General features: G+C 44.1%; 1 protein-coding gene across 3 annotated transcripts in view; it reads right to left on the minus strand.

Annotated features, from left to right (window-relative positions):
- Nucleotides 1-431: 431 nt before the first annotated feature.
- The window catches only part of ss18 (SS18 subunit of BAF chromatin remodeling complex), a 54,306-nt gene continuing 28,648 nt past the window's right edge, over nucleotides 432-26,089 (minus strand). For 2 of the 3 annotated variants that reach the window (XM_072257674.1, XM_072257690.1), the window contains 5 exons: nucleotides 25,843-25,944; nucleotides 19,306-19,398; nucleotides 18,485-18,604; nucleotides 8,627-8,754; nucleotides 432-4,701 (listed from right to left, as the gene is read on the minus strand). In XM_072257674.1, coding sequence (XP_072113775.1) covers nucleotides 4,690-4,701; nucleotides 8,627-8,754; nucleotides 18,485-18,604; nucleotides 19,306-19,398; nucleotides 25,843-25,944 — 455 coding nt within the window. In that variant the 3' untranslated portion in view covers nucleotides 432-4,689. The remainder of the gene's footprint in view (nucleotides 4,702-8,626; nucleotides 8,755-18,484; nucleotides 18,605-19,305; nucleotides 19,399-25,842; nucleotides 25,945-26,089) is intronic. The other variant, XM_072257683.1, reaches the window with a different exon arrangement.

The following is a 26,089-nucleotide window of genomic DNA, read 5'->3' on the forward strand; positions in this document are numbered from 1 at the left end:
GACCAATTGAAACATTTAAGAGAAGTTTGAATAGATACATGGATGAGAGTGGTATGAAGGTCTACAGTTGGGATTTAGGTAGATAGGATGAGGCAGCAGACCTAGACTAGATGGGCCAAAGGGCCTGTTTCTGTGCTGCAGTGCTTGATGACTCTAGGACCATGATTGTGACTGGTGTTGGCCCCTCATGCCACACACCCGAATCACCGGGAGTACATTCCAGCTCCAGAGCAGGAATACTGTCACCTTGTTCCATCACGGTCCCATTCAGAGGATGCAGGCAGTCGGGAGAGCGGATACAGAGGTGGAAATGGAATTCACTGTCAACAAAAGTGGCAAAATGCCAAGCCGACGCATCAGCTCATGGTGGTAACCCCCGTACAACTCCAACATTGACACATAAAAGGGAGACAAAAAAATATTCAACACACTGTTACAAAAGTGCAATGCCTTGCATGTAATTGTCCAAAGAGGAAAATATGCAGAATAATAAGTGAACACATTTACTGTAAACATGTACAATTCAACTACCAAATGGACGTTATACAAAGTGAGGTTATGTGTCACATTAACAATCAATACTGATAAGTATGCAATGAATTACCTTATTGATTAACACTTTTACAGCAAGACAAGAGCTGCACATTTTATTCTAATCAATGCCTTCTTGCATGCTGTCCTAGGAATAAGGTTAACTGTCAGGTTTGCAAATAGTTTTGGATGAAGAATCCAAGGTAATACTCGAATTTGTACAAAGACTACCACCAGCATATGGGATACTAGTAACTGTTGCTGAAAGAGCCATGAAGTCACTGATTAGGATGTAATGCTCTGTGGTGGGCATCTTCCAAATTAAACTGCTTCCACTGTTTGGGTATCTGGGAAGAGCCGAAAAAGAGTTGAGCAAGGGTTTCAGGTGGGAGTCGCACCTCCATGCAATGAGTGGGGGAAATTTGGAACCCTCTGGCAAACGTTGGGTTAATTGTCAATTCCAGAACAGAGACTGGGAAATGTTTTGTTTACTAAGGAGTGCAAGGAAAAGATGTATCATTGGAATCAGGTCACGGAGTAGTAATTACCTCAGTTGATGGGCTGAACGGTCTCTTTCTGTTCAATATCTTCAGAAGCATCAGCTCCAGAAAAATGAGGACAAAGGAAGGTGAAATTATGATACTCAAGAGAGCGCTGCAACGTTAGAGCTACCACCTCCCAGATCAGACATTACATAGAGGCTCTCATCTGCTCGTGTACAGAATAGATTCCAGCCCAGCATTTCAAGGACGGGCTATTCCTACAGTCATCTCTCAAATCAACATCTCTGAGGTCAACCCAGTCATTATCATATGGTTGCTCAAGGGATCTTGTTGTGCACAGAGGCTGCCCTGTTCCCCTATGTTACAACAATGACCACAATTCTAAGTCACTACACTGACTCGTGTTTCAAGGAACTTACAAGGTTCTGAAAGCTCAAAACAAAAAGGTCATATTAAATGAACAATCAACAATGAAAAGCACGAACAATGTTTCTCTCTTAGCGGAGACTGACTGAGCTGCTGGAAATTTGCCACTGCAGCAAAAATGAAAGCCTTCCTTAACATTGTTGGAAATCATCCCTTAATTTGCAAATTTTTAAAATTCTCTTGACCAGGGTGACATTGGTAAGACCAAGGCTTGTTGCCTCGCCCCCATCTTTCAGAAGATGGTGAAATGGTGCCTCGACAGCCTTTTCAGAAGCAAACAGCTCACCAGTAGGACTGGACTCGAACTCTACAGCACAGCGGGTACAGCAGTGATCTCACAACTTCAGCAACTGACTGCGGGAGATGAGTCTGGGGGGTTCTTCCTGTGACCCCATGTGTTCCCTCTGGGTGCTCTGGTTCCCCCCCACCCCCATGTCAAAAGACCTGCAGATTGGCGGGTTAATTGCCATTGTAAATTGTTTCTGCAGTGTGGGTAGATGATAGAATCTGGGAGGAGTGGTAGGGACAATAAAATAAGATTGACGTGAATAGGTGGATGTAAACAAAGCTGACTGCGAGTCAGACATGGGAAGGTAGTTAGCTGTCCCATCTAACTGCCTTCCCTGGTGGAGTTTCATGCATCACACCCATTTCATCTTCAAACAATCAGATAGTTATACAGTTATGATTACTAACACTAAAAAATCATAATTTCATGTGTGATTAACAGAATATTAATTGCCCATTCTGCTGGTAGAATTTGCATCTCAACATGATATAGGACAAATGTAGACATGTGTGACCCCACGTATGTGGGCTTTGATTGTTCTGAAAGTAAATTTTAGGTTTGGGAAAAGTCAGATAGGACACAAGAGGCTTAGAGAAAGCAGTGAGAGGGAAGCTGTTCCCAACCATGGAGCGGGCAGGGGCGACAGGCTTAGCATCTTGAATGAAAGATACAGGGATGCAAGGAAAAGGTTTACAAGGTGTGGGACCTGTTGACTGTGGAAATCAGATCCTTCAGGAGAGAAATAATAAGCCATAGAGTTACAGGGAAAATGACTGATGGATTGTCTGACCAACAGCCAGAATGTATTCAATGGGTAGAATGACTTCCTTTGCTAGAATGACACAGTGATCCTTCTGCGTGGGAAAACACCAAAGTTAGACAGAGGGTAAAAATTAGAAGGAAGAATTGTCTACATGAAAGCAGACTTAAAATAAAATCAAGCATGCTGCCAGAGATCTTATTACAGCCTGTAGGCTGTAAGCAGCCAAGGGGAGCAGATAGCAGAGTGTTGCAATTGGACAGAGGAGCTGTGGGGTGGAGAAAGAAGTTGGAGAACAGGATCGAGCTAGTTCAACATAATGGAAATAAAAAAACTCAGGGATGGCTGAAGCAGGGATTGAGGTGTTGCAGAACTAAGGCCAGACAAACTGCACCTAATTATAAGGTTATTACAATGTCCTCCAGAAGAAAATGGCCAGTGGGCCAGGCGGCCACTGTGATTAACATTTTAGGTGGATGATCTCTGGCTGAGAGCCAATGACCTGAAATGATTCTCGCACCCCATTCATTGCCTGATCTACTGAGGGTTTCCATCAGTTCCTGCATTCATTTCATTGGTCCCGAGTCTGCACGCTTTTAAAAGGGACTGGTGTAACTTGGCACACTGTGTCCTTGTCGAAAGCCACTGCCGCAATGAACAGCTGTGCTCACCAAACACCGGGAGTCTGAGTGACTGAACAGAAAATGGCAAGAGTCAGCTGGGAGCCAGTTTGGAAGCCACAGTACTTCACCCTGCCTTAAGTAGTCAGACAGACCACGGAACATGGGGCAAAGTCATCTTCGGATCAGGAGAACCACACCTGACTGAGAGCCAATGTGGGAAGGTAGTAAGATTTGTACTAGCCAGTGATATGTGCATTCTGGAAACAAACAAAACATCACTATAACAAGACTTCTTCTTTTAAAAGATTTGGAACTCCTATTGCTAAGGACTACCAGAGAGCAAAGCAAATTCTGAAGAAAGCTGTTTTGTCGCATCTCAGTGAGACTCCTCTATGGTACGAAAGGGAAGAGGTTTCCCAGTCACCTCTTGTAACACAAAAGCCAACAAAGTTATGCTGCAGATGTCAGGGACGATGTGCTTCTAGAGAATGCACGCTCGCTATTTGGAGTTTAGTAGAGGAACTGATAATTCAAAATCAAATGCCAGTAAGGTCTGTAAATCAGACATCGGGCCCATACTAACAGCAAGGAGCAAAATGGGAGTGAGGTTGGGGATATCATTCAGTGCATCTAACAAGCTGCAGTGCTCCTTTCCTCTTCACAGCAGAAGTTTGACTTACATTAATGGTTTAAGAAATAGCCATCTGAAAAAAAAAAATGCAACTTTCCCTAAAGAGTGAGAAACAAAGGGTTTTAAGCAATACTGTTATTTAAAAAAAACTTTTGATATAAATAATGGAAAATACAGTTGAGCACACTCCCCTTTAGGCATGGGAGTCACTTAGTTTGACTTTGGAAAATGACCTTTATAGCTTTGCCAATAATACTCAGTAAAATCTTGTCCTACATCCTCAATTTTTTTTTGCATTTGGACCCCCAAGCATTGTATGTTATCTTCTCTGGAACTATCTAGCCTAGCAGAAGTACATCTTCAACCGATGACTTTTCAGTATTTCAGCTCCTTGGATACGATCCCAGTGCGGTCATGAGGAGGACGGGCCAATGGGAAGTTTGCAGTACCTGGGGGATGGAGCAGATTGAAAGCTTAGCAAACCTAGGTCCAGCAGCTCTCCAGCAGGAACAGATCCAGTTGGCAGCCACGGATGAACAGGACAAGCTCACAGGAGAGCTGGTCTTCCAACACTCACAATACATCGATAGCAAATGCAAGAAGACATTTTGTCTACTTTCCTTAAATTATTCCGGATGTTCTTGAAACTTTGCTTCTGTGCACTCTTGCAACATTGCACAGAGGACTGAATAACTGTCAGAAAACAGTACACATTTGTGGGAAGGGAGAAAAGTTTCGGTTTCTTCTAGCTCACAAACTGGTGGAGAACAACCAAAGATACTATTCCTTCAGGGTCCAAGCAAGCCAATGTTTCTGTCTTCCTCACCATTATTTAAAAGGTTGGTAATGGAGTCATTTGTGACTGGTGCACACCAGTAGGAGCCACAATCTTTGGAGAAGTTCTTTTCCATAGCTTGGTGGCTGGTTCATTGAAGGTTCTGCAGAGATAAAGTCCACCCAAGTATTAGACAGAGCCAAAACTGATTTACTTTCCTTTATAATATAATGTTGCTTCTTCTAGCAGATACACATTAATTTCACAGAACAGGAAGAACAGGTACAAGCCTCCTTTTATTGAAGACTTCAAGAGGTGGTGCCTCAAGGTGGCACATCCATCACTAAAGACCCTCACCAACTGGGATATGCCATCTTGTCATTACTACCACCAGGAAGGAGGATTAGGAGCCTAAAGACCAGTGCTCAGTGATTTAGGAATAGATCCTTCCCCTCTGCCATCAGATTACTGAATAGTCCATGAACCATTAACGGGAAAGCAGGGGCAGTGTACCATAATGCTATTACAATGCCAGTGATCAGGCTTCAGTTCCTGCTGCTATCTACACGGAGATTGTACCGTCTCCCTGTGACCAGATGAAGCAGCAGATAGGTGTAAAATGTCATAAAGGCATCTGTTAGTCTTGCGAGAGCATGGATGTGTGTCTGGAAAGGCCTGGGCAAGGTTGTAAGGAAGACCAGCAGTTGCCCGTGCTGCAAGTCTCCCCTCTCCACGACACCAATGTTGTCCAAGGGAAGGGCATTAGGACCCATACAGCTTGGCACCAGTGTCATCGCAGAGCAATGTTTGGTTAAGTGCCTTGCTCAAGGACACAACATATTGCCTCGGCTGGGGCTCAAACTCACGAACTTCAGGTCACTAGTCCGATGCCTTAACCACTTGGCCACATGCCCACTCTGGAAAATGTCAGACTCAGGTTTATTATCACTGACGTATGCCATGAAATTTGTGGCATTGTGCCAACAGTACAGCACAAAATTTAAAAAAGTACACTAAGTTACAATATAATAACTAAATATTGTAAGAGGAATACTGAGGTAGTGTTCATGAATTAATGGGTCATTCAAAAATCTGATGGTAGAGGGGAAAAAGCTGTTCCTAAAACATTGAGTGTCTCCACTCAGGCTCCTGTAATTCCTCCCTGATGTATTAGTGAGAAGAGGGGATGTCCTGGATGGTCAAGGCCCTTAATGATGGATTCGGTCGTCTTGAACCACCATCTTTCGAAGATGTCCTCGATAATTCTCCCAGTTATCCTGAATAATGGTTAATCCTCACCCAATATTGTTTCAGGTCAGCATGTTTTGTGAAGTATGACAACATTGGCTCTAAGGTTGATTGGAATGTCTGAAAGGGGAGGTGAAAGGTGCTATAGGAATGCAAATCTCACTCCCCTCTCAAGTTAGTTACGAAGTGACTGCATTACTGTCTTGCCTAATAAACCCACTAGGTCTTAATCTTATATATCTCTATCCAGTTAGCCCTCAGCCTCTTTCGCTCAAGGAAAAACAAACCCAGCCTCTCCCCACAATCAAAGTCCTTCAATCCAGGAAATATCCTAGTGAATCACTTTTGAGAACCAGAACTGCACACAGTATTCCAAGCATTGTCTAACCAGTGCTCAAGTCTTCCTCGGTCTCCCCTCCGTCTCTCGTCTTTTGTCCCTACAGCCCCTCTCCAATTTCTCTCCAACTTGCTTAGTTTCTAACTTTATTCATTTGTGAGACATCCCATCTTGACTTGTTTTTTCTTATTTTATCAAGGAACCCACACACCCCAGAAATCTAATCACAAACAAGAGAAAATCTGCAGATGCCGGAAATCTGCGCAACACATGCAAAATGCTGGAGGAGATCAGCAGGCCAGGCAGCATCTAGGGAAAGAGTTTCGGCCGAAAATGTCGACTGTACTCTTTAGCTAGATGTCGCCTGGCCTGCTGAGTTCCTCCAGCATTTTGTGTGTGTCACCCCAGAAATTCTCTCTTTATCCTCCTCCCATCGGGCAGAAGATAGAAAAGCTTGAAAGCATATATCCACTAACTTCTATCCCATCTATTAGCAAGTTCTTGAACAGGCCTCTTGTATGACAAGATAGATTCTTCACCTCAATCTACCTGGTTATGATCTTGCACCTATAGTCTACCTTACTTACTGCCCATTATGCCACTACCATTTAGGGCAGCAATGAAGGTCCTCCATCTCTGGTGGTGTTCAGGGTTTCCTTCATCATGTCAATAGCTTCTACTCAGTTTTCACTACTGGCAGTCACTGAAGTCCCAGGTGAAGACTCAGGAATATCATCGCACTCAGGGTGTAGGATTCTTTGTTGCTGTTTCAGTGACAATTTATTTATTTATTTATTTATTTAAAAAACCAGTTCAGGTTGTTAGCCCTGAGCTAAACCCCTGAACCTGGAGGACCAGTGGACCAATCTTGGTCTGGCCTCTGCACTTTGATCTGTTTGGCATGGGTGACCCTACCCAAAGCCAGAGCACAAAGCCCTGACTCCAACGACCATGGCTCTCTGGGCCATTGAGGCATGCAAGCCTCCAAACCCAACAAGGCTGCAGTCCTCTTGGAAGCATTGACTATCTGCACTGCACTTCATCTGTAGCTTTTACACTTTACTCTGCATTGTTATTGTTTTACCTTGTTCTACCTCAATGCACCGTGTAATGAATTGATCTGTGTGAGCAGTATGCAAAACAATTTTCCCCCTCCACTGTACCTTAGTGCTTGTGACAATAATAAACCAGTACCCCTACTAATATAGTGGCCTGTAGGACTCGCCACATAGCTACTGCTATTAACAGTGCTACGCAAATTAGCAAAACTGCTTTGTAACTGTACCTATTAACCCATCAGTTTTCAACCTAAAGATATTTCGTTCATTTTTTTCCATCCCTCCTGTTGAGTATTTAATATTTCAGTTATATTTGAGTCATCTTGTATAGATGATTAAGCATTTTTGTTTAATTCATTTATAAGCAAATTGTACATGTCATCACGCTACCTACCACATGATAAAGTAAAACACAAAGTTACACTCACATTTCAGACTGTGTCCAAAATGTTTAATATTTTGAAGTTACAAAACATAACACCTTCTACTACAAATTAACTTGTTTTTGCTTTCCTCTCTCTCAGTTCTAATGGGGGATTCTGGACATGAAACATTAACTGTCTCTTCCCCTCCGCCCCCCCCCCCCCCAGATGCTGCTTAATCCACTGAGTGTGCCCAGCATTTTCTGTTTTTATTTCATGTTTTGCAAACCCTCTCAGGGCTTTCATTTCCAAATGGTGTGGGCAAGGTTTACACTGGCTGGTCCATTGACATTAAGACAAAAAGATTTTACACATAGGAACAGAATTAGGTCATTTGGCCCATCGAGTCTCCTCTATGATTAGATGATGGCTGATTTACTTTCACTCTCAACCCCATTCTGTCTTCTCCCCATAACCTTGGACAACCTTGCTAATCAAGAACCTATCACCTTCATTTTAAATATAACCAATGACTTGGCCTCCATAGCCAGTTGTGGCAATGAATTCCACAGATTCACTACCCTCTGGCTAAAGAAATTCCTCATCTCTGTTCTAATGAATCATCTTTCTATTCTGAGGCTGCTCCCTCTGGTCCTAGACTCTGCCACAATTGAAAACACTCTCTTCATGTCTGCTCTTTCGATACTTGGAAGATTTCAATGAGGTTCTTCTCACCCCACTCCCTTCATGTTTGCATTTATTTAAATATTTAAATTTAAGTTCTCCAGATACCAGTGTAGATTTCAGACTCTGGCACATTCCAAAGTTATATGGTAACTACGGGTTAGAAAGTTGTGGTCACGCTGTGTTGGCACTAGAAGATTGGCAACACTTGTGGGGTACCCCCAGCAAACCTTGGACTGTGTTGGTTGTTGATGCAAATGATGCATTTCACTGCATGTTTCGATGTGCATGTGACAAATAAAGCTAATCTTTATCTTCACTTTTGTAAAGGGAGTCTGATGTGAAAGTGAACTAGGTCTGGCTCAGCCAATCCACATGAACACAGCATACATCCCGTACCTGATCATATCCATAGGGTCGCTGCTGCTGCTGCGGTGGACCAGGTTGAGGTGGTCTGTACCCTCCATACTGCTGCCCCTGACCCTGGGGATAGCTGGCGTACTGGCCAGGAGCTCCTTGTGAAGGACCTGGAAACAGAAGAAGCAATCAAAGTATTGTTGACGAGTCTACTTGGAGACTAACCTCTCCGGCCCTGCCAGTCAGAGAACTTACATGATGAAAGGAGGCTGCTCATCACAATGTATCTACACTGGCTCAATTGAGAAGCAACCCAATAAGCCCCACTCCCCTGTCCTTTCCCCACAGATCGGCAGTTTCTTTCCTTACCAGCTTTCGCTTCAACGCTCAGTTGCTAAGTTGTGGAACCTTCCTCTGCAGATGTCCAACCTCAACTCTTCACTGCATTAGTAAGCTTTTCCTCGGGTTATTTTTGGGACTGGGCTTGCCTTTATTAGTTGAGACATCAAGTTCAAGAGTCAGGAAGTTACGTTGCAGTTTTATAGAAATCTGACTTGGCTGCATTCGAGTATTGTATTCAATTACAGTTGCCCACTTCTAGGAAGGATGTGGAGACTTTGGAGAGGGTGCAGAAGTAGTTCACCAGGATCTTGCCAGAATTAGAGGGTATGCACACTAAGGAAAGGTTGGACAAACTTGAACTGCAGTTTTGGGCCCCTTACCTAAGAAAGGACGTGCTGACATTGGAGAAGTTTCAAAGGAGATTCAAGAGATGATTCTGGAAATGAAAAGCTTATCATATGAGGAGTGTTTGATGGCTCTGGGCCCGTACTCACTAGAATTCAGATCTCATTGAAACCTATCAATGTTGCAAGAGTGGATGTTTCCTATGGTGGGGGAATTTAAGACCAGAGGACAGATCCTCAAACTAGAGGGACATCCCTTTAGAATAGAGATGAGGAGGTATTTCTTTAGCCAGAGGGTTATGAATCTGTGGAATCCATTGTCACAGGCGGCTGTGGAGGCCAAGTCATTTGGTACCTTTAAGCCAGCGGTTGCTAGGTTCTTGATAAGTCGGGGCATGAAGGGTTATGGGGAAAAGGCAGGAGACCGGGGCTGAGAGGGCTATTGATCAGCCACGATGAAATGGCAGAGCAGACTCTATAGGCCAAATGACCCAATTCTGCTCCCGCATTTTGTAGTCTAAATGAATTTCAGGCGAGAGGGTGTAAATTCAAAGGAGATACGCAAGTTGTCTTTTTTTATTATTATGTACACAGAGTGTTGGGTGCCTGGATTTCGCTGCTGGGGTCATGGTGGAGGCAGGTACTAAAGACGTGTTTAAGAAGCTTTTAACTAGGTACGTAAGTGCAGGAACTCATTTAGGGCCTCATGTAAGTGAAGAGGCAAACTTAATTCGTAATGCTGGAGGACCTGAGCAGGTCAAGTAGCATCCAAGGAGGAAATAGTTCATATTCTGGGTTGAGACCCTTTATCAGATGAAATGGCAATTCTTTATTTCCCTCCACAGATGCTGCCTGACCTGCTGAGTGTCTGTGTCTCATGATTTGCAGCATTTCAAATTTCAGGATCATTGGGACCTCTTCTGGAGCAGGTGGGACCAGTACAAGAGAGACAGGTTACACCTGAACTACAAGGGGACAAATATCCTTGCAGGGAGGTTTGTTAGTGCTTTTGGGGAAGGTTTAAACTAGATTTGCAGGGGGATGGGATCCAGAGTGCCAGAGTAGATAGTGGAGCAGGGGTGAAAATAAATGTTAAAAGATCATGCAAAGTCACAAATAGAAGGATTGTGTGTGGTGGTAATAATCTTCTGAGGTGTGTCTATTTCAATACAAGGAGTATTGTGGGGAAGGCTGCTGAGCTGAGGGCGTGGATCGACACATGGAATTACGACATTGTAGCCATTAGTGAAACTTGGCTGCAGGAGGGGCAGGACTGGCAGCTTAATGTTCCAGGGTTCCGATGTTTCAGACATGATAGAGGCAGAGGAATGAAGGGTGGGGGAGTGGCATTGCTAGTCAGGGAAAATGTTACAGCAGTGCCCAGGCAGGACAGATTAGAGGGCTTGTCTACCGAGGCCATATGGGTGGAGCTGAGAGACAGGAAAGGTATGACCACATTAATGGGGTTGTATTATAGACCACCCAATACTCAGCGAGAATTGGAGGAACAAATCTGCAGAGAGATAGCAGACAACAGCAGGAAACAAATTTGTGATAGTAGGGGATTTTAATTTTCCACATATTGATTGGGATTCCCATACTGTTAAAGGTCTAGACGGGTTGGATTTTGTAAAATGTGTTCAGGAAAGTTTTCTAAATCAATATATAGAAATAACAACTAGAGAGGATGCAATATTATATCTCCTATTAGGAAATGAGTTAGGACAGGTGACAAAAGTGTGTGTAGGGGAACACTTTGGTTTCAGTGATCATAACACCATTAGTTTCAACTTGATTATGGATAAAGATAAATCTGGTCCTCAGGTTGAGGTTTTAAACCGGAAAAAGACCAAATTTGAAGAAATGAGAAAGGATCTAAAAAGCGTGGATTGGGACAGGTTGTTCTCTGGCAAGGATGTGTTTGGTAAGTGGGAGGCATTCAAAGGAGAAATTTTGAGAGTGCAGAGTTTGTATGTTCCTGTCAGGATTAAAAGCAAAGTGAATAAGAATAAGGAACCTTGGTTCTCAAGGGATATTGGAAGTCTGATAAAAAAAAAAGAGAGAGATTTATGACATGTATAGGAAACAGGGAGCAAATAAGTTGCTTGAGGAGTATAAAAAGTGCAAGAAAATACTTAAGAAAGAAATCAGGAGGGCTAAAAGACATGAGCTTGCTTTGGCAGTCAAGGTGAAGGATAATTCAGAGAGCTTCTACAGGTATATTAAGAGCAAAAGGATAGTAAGGGATAAATTTGGTCCTCTTGAAGATCAGAGTGGTCGGCTATGTATGGAACCAAAAGAAATGGGGGAGATCTTAAATGGGTTTTTTTGCGTCTGTATTTACTAAGGAAACTGGCATGGAGTCAATGGAAATAAGCAAGTAGTGAGGTCATGGAACCTATACAGATTGAGGAGGAGGAGGAGGAGGAGCTTGCTATCTTGAGGCAAATCAGAGTAGATAAATCCCCAGGACCTGACAGGGTATTCCCTCGGACCTTGAAGGAGACTAGTGTTGAAATTACAAGGGGCCTGGCAGATATATTTAAAATGTCGGTATCTACGGGTGAGATGCCGGAGGATTGCAGGATAGCTCCGGCTCTAGAAGTAATCCGGGAAATTATAGGCCGGTAAGTTTGACATCGGTAGTAGGTAAATTATTAGAAGGGGTACTGAGAGATAGGATCTACAAGTAATTGGATAGACAGGGACTTATTAGGGAGAGTCAAATGGCTTTGTGCGTAGTAGGTAATGTTTAACCAATCTATTAGACTTTCAAGGAGGTTACCAGGAAGGTGGATGAAGGGAAGGCAGTGGATGTTGTCTACATGGACTTCAGTAAGGCCTTTGACAAGGTGCCGCATGGGAGGCTAGTTAGGAAGATTCAGTCGCTAGGTATACATGGAGAGGTAGTAAATTGGATTAGACATTGTTTGAATGGAAGAAGCCAGAGAGTGGTAGTGGAGGATTATTTCTCTGAGTGGAGGCCTGTGACTAGTGGTGTGCCACAGGGTTCAGTGCTGGGTCCATTGTTATTTGTCATCTATATCAATGATCTGGATGATAATGTGGTAAACTGGATCAAAGATTGGAGGTGTAGTGGACAGTGAGGAAGGTTTTCAAAGCTTGCAGAGGGACTTGGACCAGCTGGAAAAAAGGGCTGAAAAATGACAGATAGAGTTTAATACAGATGAGTGTGAGGTATTGCACTTTGGAAGGACAAACCAAGGTAGAACATACAAAGTAAATGGTAGGGCACTGAGGAGTGCAGTGGAACAGAGGGATCTGGGAGTACAGATATAAAATTCCCTAAAAGTGGTGTCACAGGTAGATAGGGTCATAAAGAGAGCTTTTGGTACATTGGCCTTTATTAATCAAAGTATTGAGTATAAGAGTTGGAATGTTATGGTGAGGTTGTATAAGGCATTGGTGAGGCCGAATTTGGAGTATTCTGTACAGTTTTGGTCACCAAATTACAGGAAGGATATTAATAAGGTTGAAAAGAGTGCAGAGAAGGTTTACAAGGATGTTGCCGGGACTTGAGAAACTCAGTTACAGAGAAAGGTTGAATAGGTTAGGACTTTATTCTCTGGAGCGTAGAAGAATGAGGGGAGATTTGATAGAGGTATATAAAATTATGATGGGTATAGACAGAGTAAATGCAAGCAGGCTTTTTCCACTGAGGCAAGTGGAGAAAAAAACCAGAGGACATGGGTTAAGGGTGAAGGGGGAAAAGTTTAAAGGGAACAATAGGGGGGTCTTCTTCACACAGACAGTGGTGTGAGTGTGGAATGAGCTGCCAGACAAAGTGGTAAATGCGGGCTCACTTTTAACATTTAAGAAAAACTTGGACAGGTACATGGATGAGAGGTGTATGGAGGGATATGGTCCAGGTGCAGGTCAGTGAGACTAGGCATAAAAATGGTTTGGCACAGCCAAGAAGGGCCAAAAGGCCTGTTTCTGTGCTGTAATGTTCTATGGTTCTAATCTCTTGTGTCTCTGAGCTCAACTATTTGTTTAATTAGTTTGCAACAAAATTGTGGGCCAAGGGACCTGTTCCTCTGCTATTGTAGGTTCTAATAAGTTCAAAAAGTCTTTTTAAAAAAGTGGTCGTAGTTGTTCACCCCCAAGGTCACAATCTTCACTCCCACCTTACCCCCGACAGTTTAAAGCTCTCCACCCTGGAATAAAAAACTCTCAGTATTTGCTTTCAGCTTCCAGTTTATTTCACCAGTGGCCTGACTACCATGCCTTGTGAGAGAATGGCAGGGATTGTACTGGCCAATAGACTGGAAAATCCAGTTTGTGCACAGGGTACCTCTGTGAGCTTTGCAGTTTGCATTTACTCACTGGGTAAGAACAAGGTTGGGATCTGGCGGACGGACCTCTACCTCACTGAGGCCAAATGGCAGCTCTCTGACACCTCCTCTTACTTACCCCTGAAACAGGACCCCACCAAAAAACATCAAACCATTGTCTCCCGTACTATCACCACCCTTATCAACTCCGGAGACCTTCCATCCTTAGCCACTAAGCTCATAATTCCCACGCCCCGTACTGCTCGGTTTTACCTCCTCCCCAAAATCTACAAGCCTGACTGCCCCGGTAGACCCATAGTTTCTGCCTGCTCCTGCCCCACCGAACTTGTATCTGCCTACCTGGACTCCATTTTGTCACCCATAGTTCAGTCCCTCCCCACCTACATCTGAGATACATCCCATGCCCTCCACCTCTTCAATAGCTTACAGTTCCCCGCTCCCGACCACTTCATTTTCACTATGGATGTCCAATCCTTATACACCTCCATTCCCCATCAAGAAGGCCTCAAAGCCCTCCGCTACTTTCTGGACAATAGACCTCACCAGTTCCCCACCAGTACCACCGTCCTCCAGTTGGCGGAACTGGTACTCACACTTAATAACTTCTCTTTTGGCTCTTCCCACTTTCTTCAGACCAAGGGTGTAGCTATGGGCACTCGCATGGGCCCCAGCTATGTCTGCCTCTTTGTTGGTTATGTGGAAAAGTCTGTGCTCCAAACCTATACTGGTACTGCTCCCCAACTTTTCCTTCGCTACATTGATGACTACATTGGTGCTGCTTCCTGCAACCATGCTGAGCTCGTCAATTTCATCGACTTTACTTCAAACTTCCACCCAGCCCTCAAATTCACTTGGTCTATCTCGGACACTTCTCTCCCCTTTCTCGATCTCTCGGTCTCCATCTCTGGAGACAGACTGTCCACTGACATCTTCTACAAGCCCACTGACTCTCATAACTACCTTGACTATACCTTTTCCCACCATACTACATGCGAAAATGACATTCCCTATTCCCAGTTCCTCCGTCTCCACCGCATCTGCTCCCAGGATGAGGCTTTCTGTTCCAGGACAACACAAATGTCCTCTTTCTTTAAGGATCATGGTTTCCCTTCTGCCGTCATCAATGATGCCCTCACCCACATCTCCTCCATTTCCCGCACTTCGGCCCTCACCCCATCCTCCCACCACCACAACAGGGACAGAGTTCCCCTGGTCCTCACCCACCACCCACTAGCCTCCTGATCCAGCACGTTATCCTCCGCAACTTCCGCCACCTTCAACAGGAACCCACCACTAAGCACATCTTTCCCTCTCCACTTTCCGCAGGGATCGGTCCCTCCGCGACTCCCTGATCCACACGTCCCTCCCCACGGATCTCCCACCTGGCACTTATCCCTGTAAGCACAAGTGCTACACCTGTCCCTACACCTCCTCTCTTGCCACCATTCAGGGCCCCAAACAGTCCTTCCAGGTGAGGCAACACTTCACTTGAGAGTCTGTTGGGGTCACCTATTGCATCCGGTGCTCCCGGTGCGGCCTCCTCTACATCGGTGAAACCCGATGCAGATTGGGGGACCGCTTCGTCAAGCACCTCCGCTCCATCCGCCACAACAGACAAGATCTCCCGGTTGCCACCCACTTCAACTCTGCTTCATGTTCCCATTCGGATATGTCCATACATGGCCTCCTCTACTGCCATGATGAGGCTAAACTCAGGTTGGAGGAGCAACACCTCATATACCATCTAGGTAGTCTCCAGCCCCTTGGTATGAACATAGAATTCTCCAACTTCCGGTAATTCCCTCCCCCTCCCTTCCCCTATCCCTAAGTCACTCTGCCCCCTCCCCCAGCTGCCTATCACCTCCCTCATGGTTCCACCTCCTTCTACTATCCATTGTGCTTTCCCCTATTCCTTCTTCACCTTTCCTGCCCATCACCTCCCTGCTTCCACTCCCCCACCCCTTTATCTTTCCCCTTACTGGTTTTTCACCTGGCACCTACCAGTCTTCTCCTTCCCACCCTCCCCCCACCTTCTTTATAGGGCCTCTGCCCCTTCCCTCTTCAGTCCTGACGAAGGGTTCCGGCCCGAAACGTTGACTGATCGTTTCCATGGATGCTGCCTGACCTGCTGAGTTCCTCCAGCGTGTTGTGAGTGTTGCTTTGAGCCTAGCATCTGCACAGTATTTTGTGTTTAAGGTTGGGATCTGCTGTCCATCGCTCAAGCAGGAGACCGAGTTATTTCGTAGACAGTCGCTGGTGTAAGAATTTTACAGTGTCAGCGATAGGGATTCAATTCCCACCAATGCTGTAGAAATATGTATGTTCTCCACATGACCACATGGGTTTCCCCTGGGTGCTCGGGTTTCCTTCCACATTCCAAAGACGGTATGGGTTAGAGTTAGTGAGTTGTAGGCGTGCAACGTTGATGCTGGAAGTACGGTGACACTAATGGGCTGCCCCAGCAAGTCCTCAGACTGTTTGCATCAAAAATCAACAAAGTATATTTCACTGATGTATATGTAACAAATTAAAAGGGCTAATCCTTAATTACACATTGCTTTTTGTCTAGACTTATAAAATGACAGACTGGGCAAGGGCATCAACCCTCTTTCTCTAAAGAATTAGGAAACCAAAACCAGATGGGTTTCTTAAAAGAACAGGATATTCAGGGTCACCAATACAGGCACAGTACTTCCTTTGAAAAACTCTTGGATCTAATTCAATAGCTCGGTGGTTTTCTGGTCCCTAGCAATACGAGGGAAATCTTCACTGTACCTAGGGGTTACAGCATCATAACTGGTTATAGCATCGTAACTACTGCACCTAGTGGTTACAGCATAACTGGTTATAGCATCGTAACTACTGCACCTAGTGGTTACAGCATAACTGGTTATAGCATCGTAACTACTGTAACCTAGTGGTTACAGCATCATAACTGGTTATAGCATCGTAACTACTGCACCTAGTGGTTACAGCATAACTGGTTATAGCATCGTAACTACTGTAACCTAGTGGTTACAACATAACTGGTTATAGCATCGTAACTACTGCACCTAGTGGTTACAGCATAACTGGTTATAGCATCGTAACTACTGTAACCTAGTGGTTACAACATAACTGGTTATAGCATCGTAACTACTGCACCTAGTGGTTACAGCATCATAACTGGTTATAGCATCGTAACTACTGCACCTAGTGGTTACAGCATCATAACTGGTTATAGCATCGTAACTACTGCACCTAGTGGTTACAGCATCATAACTGGTTATAGCATCGTAACTACTGCACCTAGTGGTTACAGCATCATAACTGGTTATAGCATCGTAACAACTGCACCTAGTGGTTACAACATAACTGGTTATAGCATCGTAACTACTGCATCTAGTGGTTACAACATAACTGGTTATAGCATCGTAACTACTGCACCTAGTGGTTACAGCATCATAACTGGTTATAGCATCGTAACTACTGCACCTAGTGGTTACAGCATCATAACTGGTTATAGCATCGTAACTACTGCACCTAGTGGTTACAGCATCATAACTGAAGACTTGCTACCCCTCACACTGACCGGATAAGACCTCTGTAGTGGGGCATTCCTAACAGTCTTGTTCCCTGCACCTAGTATCTGTTTTTCACTGAGATAAACAACGCTTTACGGTACTGATACTGGCAGCCAATTCCTGCCGCTGCTCATAGGGAGTTTGTACATTCTCCCCGTGACCGCGTAGGTTTCCTCCGACAGTCCCAAAGGCATACCAGTTGGTAGATTAATTGGTTGCTGCAAGTTGTCCCGTGATTAGGCTAGGGTTAGATCAAGGGTTGCTGGCCGGAAGGGCCTACTACATGCTGTATCTCATTAGATACACAGATAAACCTAGCCCAGACTCACAGCAGCACCATCCAGATCTCCTTGTCAATGCCTTGTTAAGCTACACAAATAGTACTTCGAAAATACTACCAATAAGAAATGTGTAATATAGATTGATGTGATAGCAAATACTACAAACCAAGATGGATTACCTTAAGACATAGGAGCAGAATCGGGCCACTCAGCACATTGAGTCTGCTCTGCATATCACTACATCCTGTATTAGAGCTTTGAGTTCTTCAACTCTTATGTAACTCTTTCCAAAGGAAGAAGGGATCAAAAAGGAAGAAAGTGAGGAAAACAGAAGTACAAATGTGAGGGAACATCCAAAACTAAAACACTTCTCATCCCTTCAAAGGAAACTGCCCCCACATCTATACCTTGATCATTATAGCTTCCATGTAAGTTGTTAAGGCTCATCCCCAAATCCTTCTTCATAATACCAGAGACACACCTGTGATGAGTGATGCAAAGCCTTCTGAGATCATCCTTAGCCCAGTTTAAATTTTCATGAGTGGACACACCAGTCAGAAATCAGTTTCAGTGGAACAAGCTGTTTGGATGGAGAGGAGCTCCAAGTTTATGTTAGGGATGTTTAAGAGGAAACACACACCAGTCCTTATTTAACTGTCAGCATTGTTAAGTGTGAGCAGTTTCAAGTTCCTGGCACAATTTCAGATGGTGATGAGGAGGCATACAGGAGTGAGACAGTTCAGCTGGTTGAGTGGTGTCACCAACAACAACCTTGCACTTAACATCAGTGAGACTAAAGAATTGATCGTGAACTTCAGGAAGGGGAAATTGAGGGAATATACCAGTCCCCATGAGCTGAATGGCCTAATTCTGCTCTGAGGGACTAGATTCCATGCTGTACAGCTAAAATATCTTGTGCTCCATTCTCTATCGACTATTGAATGCACACAATAACTGGTACGAGACACTGGCAGGGCTGCATTTGGAACAGCATATTCAGTTTTGGTCACTATGCTAAAAGAAAGATGTCATTAAGCCGGTCCGTGTTACTTACCGTAGCCCTGCTGCTGTGGAGGGTAACCTTGCTGTGTTGCATACTGCTGCTGGGGGTAACTCTGCTGCTGTGGTGGCCCTTGCTGGTAGGCATCTTGCTGCTGCCCATACTGTGGGTTACCTACAAGAGACACGTGGCAGAAGCATGAATATCCACCCTCAGAGCACCAGTAAACATCAGGGAGCTCAGCTCCATGGGTGAAGCAGAGACAAGGACCTTTAGCAGTGAGAGTTGGGTGTGGGAGAGGAGGGAGAAGTGGGAGCAGGAAAGCAGAAAGGTCAGGAAAATGAGAAAGCTTCCAAACCAAACGGAGGCCATACAAATTTGCAGGCCAAGCAACATTTTACATTTTGCATTAACCCTTCAAGTTGCAACCAAATTTTACACTTGCTGCAACCGAACAGTTAGAAAAGCTACACTAAAGGGGAAAATAAACACCATAAAAGACCAGTACAGAGCACAGACTAGCTAAATAAAATAAAGTCAACAAGCAGATTTCACTTTGGTGCTGTGTACTGAGTTACTGACTCAACATCTGTGTGAGTGTTAATCTTTTTAAAGATTTTGTATTAAAAGCACAATATGTATTTAGGTTTTCAAAGCAGTATTGAAGTTAGAAGTGTTAAAACTACCCATTATAAGCATTGGTAAAAGGAATTAATTCTGAAGCTACATAGTCCTTAGATCAATCAGCACCTAATGCTCTACTAGAGCTTTGCAAGGTGAGGGGTTGGGTGGGGAGGGTTGAAGGTGAGGTTTGATTAAGCAGTTTAGGGCAAACCATGTGTGTGTAACGTGAAGGTATATTTTTTTTTATATACCTCCTTCGTAGTAATGTTGTAAGGGATCCTCGTAAGGCCTTTCAAAGGCCTGCTCAGGATACGATGGATGCTGGTAACTGTAGTCATTACTGCCTACATCAAACAGGAAAACAGTTAATGGCTTTTCAACTACAAGCCCACAATATTTCAAAAGTAAATCTGGAGAACAAAAAAAAACATGTGAAAATTTAGCAAGCGCTTTTTTTGAAGATTCCTGTGCAGTCAGGGTTCCAATGAAATGTAAACTATGTCAAAAGCCATTCAGTTACCACTGCTTGTGCCTGACCTACAGGTACTGTACTGATGAACAGAGCAATCTCATGTTAATTAATGAGGGCAAAGTGCAAATCCCACCTTGTTCAGACCCGTTCCTGTGCCAGAGGCAGGACAATGCCCTTCAAGGTTTCTGTTGCTGTGGAGAAATACTCCTACTTTGTTCATGACTGATATTTCTCCTGTTCTATCTGGTTCTCAATCATTCATGGGATCAGAGTGCGGTCTGCAAGCCAACATTTAAAGCCCATGCCCCAAATGCCCCTTGAGAAGGTGTGTGGTCGAGCTAACCCGATGAGCTGCCAGAGTCACTGTGTTGAAGGTGTGCCCATGGTGCTGTTGGGGAGAGATTTCTGGAACACGGACACAGTGACCATAAAGGAATAGCCATATATTTCCAAGTAGAAATACTGAGTGACTTGGAGGGGAAGCGGTTGGTGGCAGGATAATAATCACTCAGCTGAAGGCTTTGTCCTTTTCAGTTACAGAGAGGTGGTGGGTCTGACAGAGTTTGCTGCAGGACATTGAGCAACTTCATTCCATTTTGTAGATGGTATGCAATGAAACATGGTGACAGCATGATTAACGTAGTCAGACTAGCAGCAAGAAAATTTGACAGCTGATCAGAAAATACAACACATCACAACAGCAAAACTGGCTGAGAGGGAGGAAAAGGGAATGTGGGATGGAGTCCTTACAGGGAGCAGGGTCATGAGGAAGTTTAGTCAAGATAGCTTTGGAGGTCTGTAGACTTCAATCAAATTTTTGTGACCCTGGTTTAAGAAATTCTGCATCTGTTCTGAAGGGACATCCTTCTATTCTGAGGCTATGCCCTCTGGTGCTATAGAAAACATCCTCTCCATGTTCACTCTATCTTGGCCTTTCAATAGGCTTATGCAGTAGGTTTCATTGAGACCCCCCCCCACCCCCTATTCTTCTAAACTCCAGTGACTACAGGCCCAGAGCTATCAAACGCTACTTATACATTAACCCTGTCATTCTCGTGAGCTTCTTCTGGATCCTCTCCATTGCCAGCTGATCCTTTCTTAGATAAGCGGCCCAAAACAGCTCATAATACTCTAAGTGCTGTCTGACCAATGCCTTATAAAGCCCCAGTATTAAATTCTTGTTTTTATATTTTAATTTTTGTATCGTCTGCAAACTTTTTAACCCACCCACCTATATTTTCATCCAGGTAATTGATATATCTCACAAACTGCCGAGGTCCTATTACAGGTCCCTGCGGAACATGATTAGTCAGGGCCTTTAGTCAGAAGAGCCCCTGCTGAACGCTATCCTGTCTTCCACGGACAAGCCAATTTAGTTGGATCCCATGCATCTTAATCTTCTCAATGAGCCTCCCCGTGACGCAGGTTATTGTACTTGCCTCAATCACTTCCCGAGCTGCTCATACTTCATACCCACCGCCCTGACTGTGGAAAAACCTGTTTCTTAGGTTACATTAAAAGCCTTTCCCCTTCTGTACTTTATAACTGCATGCAGCGATCTGCATCACAGGTTAGAACAGCAAATGGCTGCCATTGAATGGCTGCCAGCGGAGTTGGAGGCGGAAGTCAAAGCCAGAGGATGAAGTCCCGAATTCGGTGAGTCTGGAGATTGAAGTCCCTGGGTTGGCTTGTCTGGAGGTCAGAAGCCTGCGAGTCTGGGGGCAAGGTCTGGTAGTTGGAGGCCCAGAGGCAGCCTGCCCTGGGATTGGAAGTCTGCCTGCGTGTGTGAGTAGAAGGGTGGGAAAGGGACGTTATTTTGGTGTTGTTCTATTGTCGCTTTGCTGAACATTTTAGACATATTATGTCAGCACTGGAATGTGTGGCGACACTTGTGGCGGCCTTCAGCACATCCTTAGGCTGTGTTCATTGTTGAAGCAAACGATGCATCTCACTCTATGTCTCAACATACACAAGATAAATAAATCTGAATCTGAGGTGAGGGTCTTCTTGCTCATTCTTGCTAGCTTTTTTTTAAAAAAAATGTTCTAGACAAACAATGCACTGGACTATCTGTTGTGTCACTCTGCCAAAGTCTAACGAGTTACAATCGACTGTCCCCTGGGAGCTTCTGCAGGAATTAGGAACCGAGTAAACAGCCACGAATGCAATGGAGGCAGTCCAAGTGAGAGAAAGACAGGAGGGCTGCTGGCTGGAAAACAAGTAGTATGTGGAGAATTCAGTAGGTCACAAGAAAGCCAAGGAAGGTGGAAAGAGTACAGCAAAAACATCTTGCATTTAGGTAACAGCTTTAACATGTCAAAATAAACAGGAATTATCACATTAAATTTCACCATGAGCCTTGTGTATTAGGGTACATAGAACCATGGCCCATCATGTCTGTGCTGAACATGGTGACAAATTAAACTAAATGCCTTCTGCCTACAATGATCCACATTCCTCCATTCCCTGCATAGTCATGAGTGTAATAAGTCCCTTGAACACAACTGTCATATCTGCTTCCACCAGCAGCCCCTTACAGGCACCAACCACCATGTAAAATTAACTTGCCCTACACATCTTCTTTAAACTTTCCTCCTCTCACCTTAAATGCATGTGCTCTAGTGGATGGGAGAAAGCTCGGAGGCAGGCAACAATAAAGATCTTTTAGAGGGGGAGGTGGACAGATAGTTTCAGAGAAGACTGCTGTGTCCAAGGCAACTGAAGGTGCAATGATTAAAATTAGGAACAAAGAGGCCAGAATCAATGGATTGCAGATCTGGGGGGTGGGGGGGGGGGGGAGGAGGAGGAGGGCAAGGTAAGTGTTGACCTTGAAAACAAGGTTGAGAATTTTAGAACTTAAAGTTTTCTGTTAATTAATAACCAATGTAGGAGCACAAGAGTAAAGCACAGAACAGAAAACAGCTGAACATGTGGACTGGCTATAAGCCCACTAAGAAAGCAGAGAGGTGAATGCAAAAAAAGCAGAGGCCACTTGGCCCCTCAATCCTGTTCTATCATTCAACATGACTGTGGCTGATCTGCCCCACACTTCTGTGGTACTGATTCCTCATAACCCTCAATTCCTTAATCTTTCAAAAACTATTCAACCTCCACTTGAAATACTTCTGTGCTAAATGCAAACTTTGCACTCTAAACTGGCTTCTAATCTGACTGCAGAATAAACTGCCCTCCTGTCTGTGTATTGGTACAATTATCAATAAGCATAATCTTAGTTCTTAAATCAGGATGGTTTCCAAATCAAGGAAAAAGCAATCCTGATCAGACACAAAAGACTACAGATGCTGAGACCTGGAATAAATATGTTCTTCCATCCCTCCTCAGTCCACTACTGAACTCTTCCTCACCATCCTCTTTCTCCTCTTTATCAGGTCATCTCACCTCTGTTGAGAATCACAATGCAGGATTTCAACACAAAGCGATAGTGCCTCCCTCCCCGCCACCCAAGTGCTGTTTATACCACTGAATATTCTTTTAAAAACTAATTTCAAATTTATGGATGGGTATGAACCCAAAAGCAACAACAGCTCACTGTCCAATTTTGAGAAGCAGAAGGTAGATTAAAAGAGGGGAAAACAGAGAAATGTTCAGTGGCACAGCCGCAGAGACTCGGATTCAATCCTGATCTCGGGTACAGTCTGTGTCGAGAGTGCAACAACAAACAGGTTGGTAGGTTAATTAGCCACCGTAAATTGGGAGTTGTGAGAATGTGGCGGTGACAGGTGGAAAGGGCAAAGGCTGGAGAAGGAAGAATCTGATCAGAAAGATGAGTGGACCATGGGAGAAAGGGACAGAAAAAGGACACCAGAGGGAGGATAGGCTGGTGAGGAGAAGACGTAAGAGACCATAGTGGGGAATAGAAGCGGAAAGGAGGAGGGGAAAAATATTTACCGAAAGTTGGAGAAATTGATGCCCATGCCATCAGGTTGGAGATTACCTTGATGGAACATGAGGGGGGCCTCATTGTGGCAGAAGAGGAAGCCAAAGACTGACATGTTAAAATGGGAATGGGGATTGGAATTAAAACGGTTGCCAGCAGAAAATTTCGCTTCTTGTGGATGGAGCTGAGGTGCTCAACAGAGCGGTCCCCCAGTTGATTCCGGGTCTCACCAATGTAGAGGAGGCCACATTTGGAGAGCCCGACACAGTAGACAATCCCAAAAGATTCGCAAGTGAAGTGCTGCCTCACCTGGAAGGACTGGTTGGCCCAGTTTTCTTTTTAAACAGGAGATAGGGTGGGAAGAGGTACAATTGGTATTCGGTAGGTTTACAAGATATCTGTAGACAGTTTGTGCCCAGAAATTGAGAAAAGAAAAGGAGGTTACAGGGAAATACAAAGGTGCACCAAAGCTCCGAACAGCAACTGCTCTGCCCAAGACCACAAGAAATTGCAGTGTTGTGAACACAGCCAGTCCATCACCCAAACCAACCTCCAGGCTCAACAACTCCGATCCTGCTGTCAGCCTCACTAGTTAGAAAGGGAATTGGAATTAGGTTATTATTATTGCCACATGTACCAAGATACAGTGAAAAGCTTGTCTTGCACATTGTTCACACAGATCAATTCATTACACAGTGCACGGAGGTAGAACAAAGCAAAACAATAGCAATGCAGGATAAAGTGTAACAGCTACAGAGAAAGTGCAGTGCGGGTAGATAATGAGGTGCAAAATCATCAGGAGGTGAAGTGTGAGGTCAAGAGGTAAGTGAACTTGACCCCTCATGTTGTGACCCTTACATTTTATTTGTCTAGCTGCCCTTTCTGACAGTAACACTACATTTTGCATTTTTACTTATTGTACAATCCTGATGTACTTCTCTATGAAATGATTTGTCTGGATGACACACAAAAGCTTTTCACTGTATATGTGGCCATAATAAAGTAATTACCAAATGGAATGGATGGGATTGTTCCCCAGGAACTGGCTATACATCCAGTGAGCCAAATGGCTTCCATCTGTGTCATCACAAGGATTGTTTCTCTCAGAAGCTTATGATTGCATGAAGTTCTTTGTCTTGATTTCAAAGGGCTCTGAGAAAAGGAGCGAGTACATCTCACCATAACTAAACAGTCTTTATGAACCCCATCTGGAACTGTACATGCCATTTTAGTTTTCTTATCCAAGGATCATGTTACCAGAGAGGGAATGCAGGGAAAGCACACCAGACCAACTCCTAGAATATACAGCCTGTGGAAATGGGATCAACTGTGCTTGTGTTCTCAAGAGGTTACAAATCTGGGACAGGGTTGAAGCTTTTGGTGATGAGTGAGTTTGACCTTCCTGGCTTGTTTGGGAGGATTAATTCAGGTTGCTTGGAATCCATGCTCCACAAATGGCCCTCTGTGCACTCTTTACTATTTGCTGTGCTCCCCCCTTGTTCACTTCACATGTCTGTGAACAAGTTAAAAAGCCCCATAGGTGATCATCAGGGAAGCAAAACTATAAGCATTTACAAAATTTTCTGAAATGAACCAATTGCCTTCCTTGCTAAATATTCACGACCTTTTTAGGATAGAGGGTGGGGGTGGGGAGGGGGAGTGGAAGAAGAGAAATCAGTTGAACTGCAGGCTACAGTGAAGCACTTTTCATATAGTAATTGCTTCATAGAAGTGTTCTTGTCGACTGTCTATTGTAAGGAACCAACATGAACTATTTTTACGTTGATCATTATTAGGGGTGTGTTCCACTGTTGGAAGGACTGCTACTTCTGCCCAACCCTATTGGCCCTTGAGGTCAAAGAGTTGCACACCACAGGAACAGGCCCTTCGGCCTGTAGTCCATGCTGACCTATTTGCCCACAATATGTCTGTATCACTCTATACTTTGCCTGTTTAAGTCATTAAATTCCCAAATAATTGCATCTGATTCTACCACCTTCTTAGGCATCGTGATCTAGATATCAACCATTCTCTTGTCCTTCAGGTCTCCCTTTAGAACAACCATCCCTTGACTCAACCAAGTCACAGCCTTGAACTTGGCTCAGCTGCAGTTGGGGGCAGTTAGTCAGTCCCATGGCTAGGAGTGAAATCTCGTAGATAAAAGTAATCTCCCTCTTGTACTCTTGAGAGTGCGTGAAGTAACAAGTAGCCAATGATATACCTCGGAAGTGTTATAGAATCAAAGAATTCTAAAATTCTTTAACACTATTATTGAATCGTTGCGTATACTCCATGGAAAAAGGCCCTTCGACCTAACACAATCATGCCAAAATGGATGAGTGAGCAACAGTCTGTGATTAGACTTAACAGTAGCTGCAACAGAATGGAGCAACAAAAAAAAACATAGGCATGTATTACCATCAGGATAATACGGCTGGTTCATGCTCTCTGGGGTGCCCTGTCCATGATTGAACTGATCGCTGTAGTACTCCTCCTGACCTGCAAATTGTTGGAGAGGACCTAAAAAAAAAGCAGCAGCAATAGTCTCACGTTAAGTGCAGCCTTTGCTGTTTGGAATTTGTTTATAGATCAATATATTTACACATAACACAAACTATGTTTTTATAAACAGTTAACGGCATACATATGACTGTTTTTTTAAAAA

The sequence above is a fragment of the Mobula birostris genome, chromosome 1 (assembly GCF_030028105.1).
Source record: "Mobula birostris isolate sMobBir1 chromosome 1, sMobBir1.hap1, whole genome shotgun sequence".
Classification (NCBI taxonomy): domain Eukaryota; kingdom Metazoa; phylum Chordata; class Chondrichthyes; order Myliobatiformes; family Myliobatidae; genus Mobula; species Mobula birostris.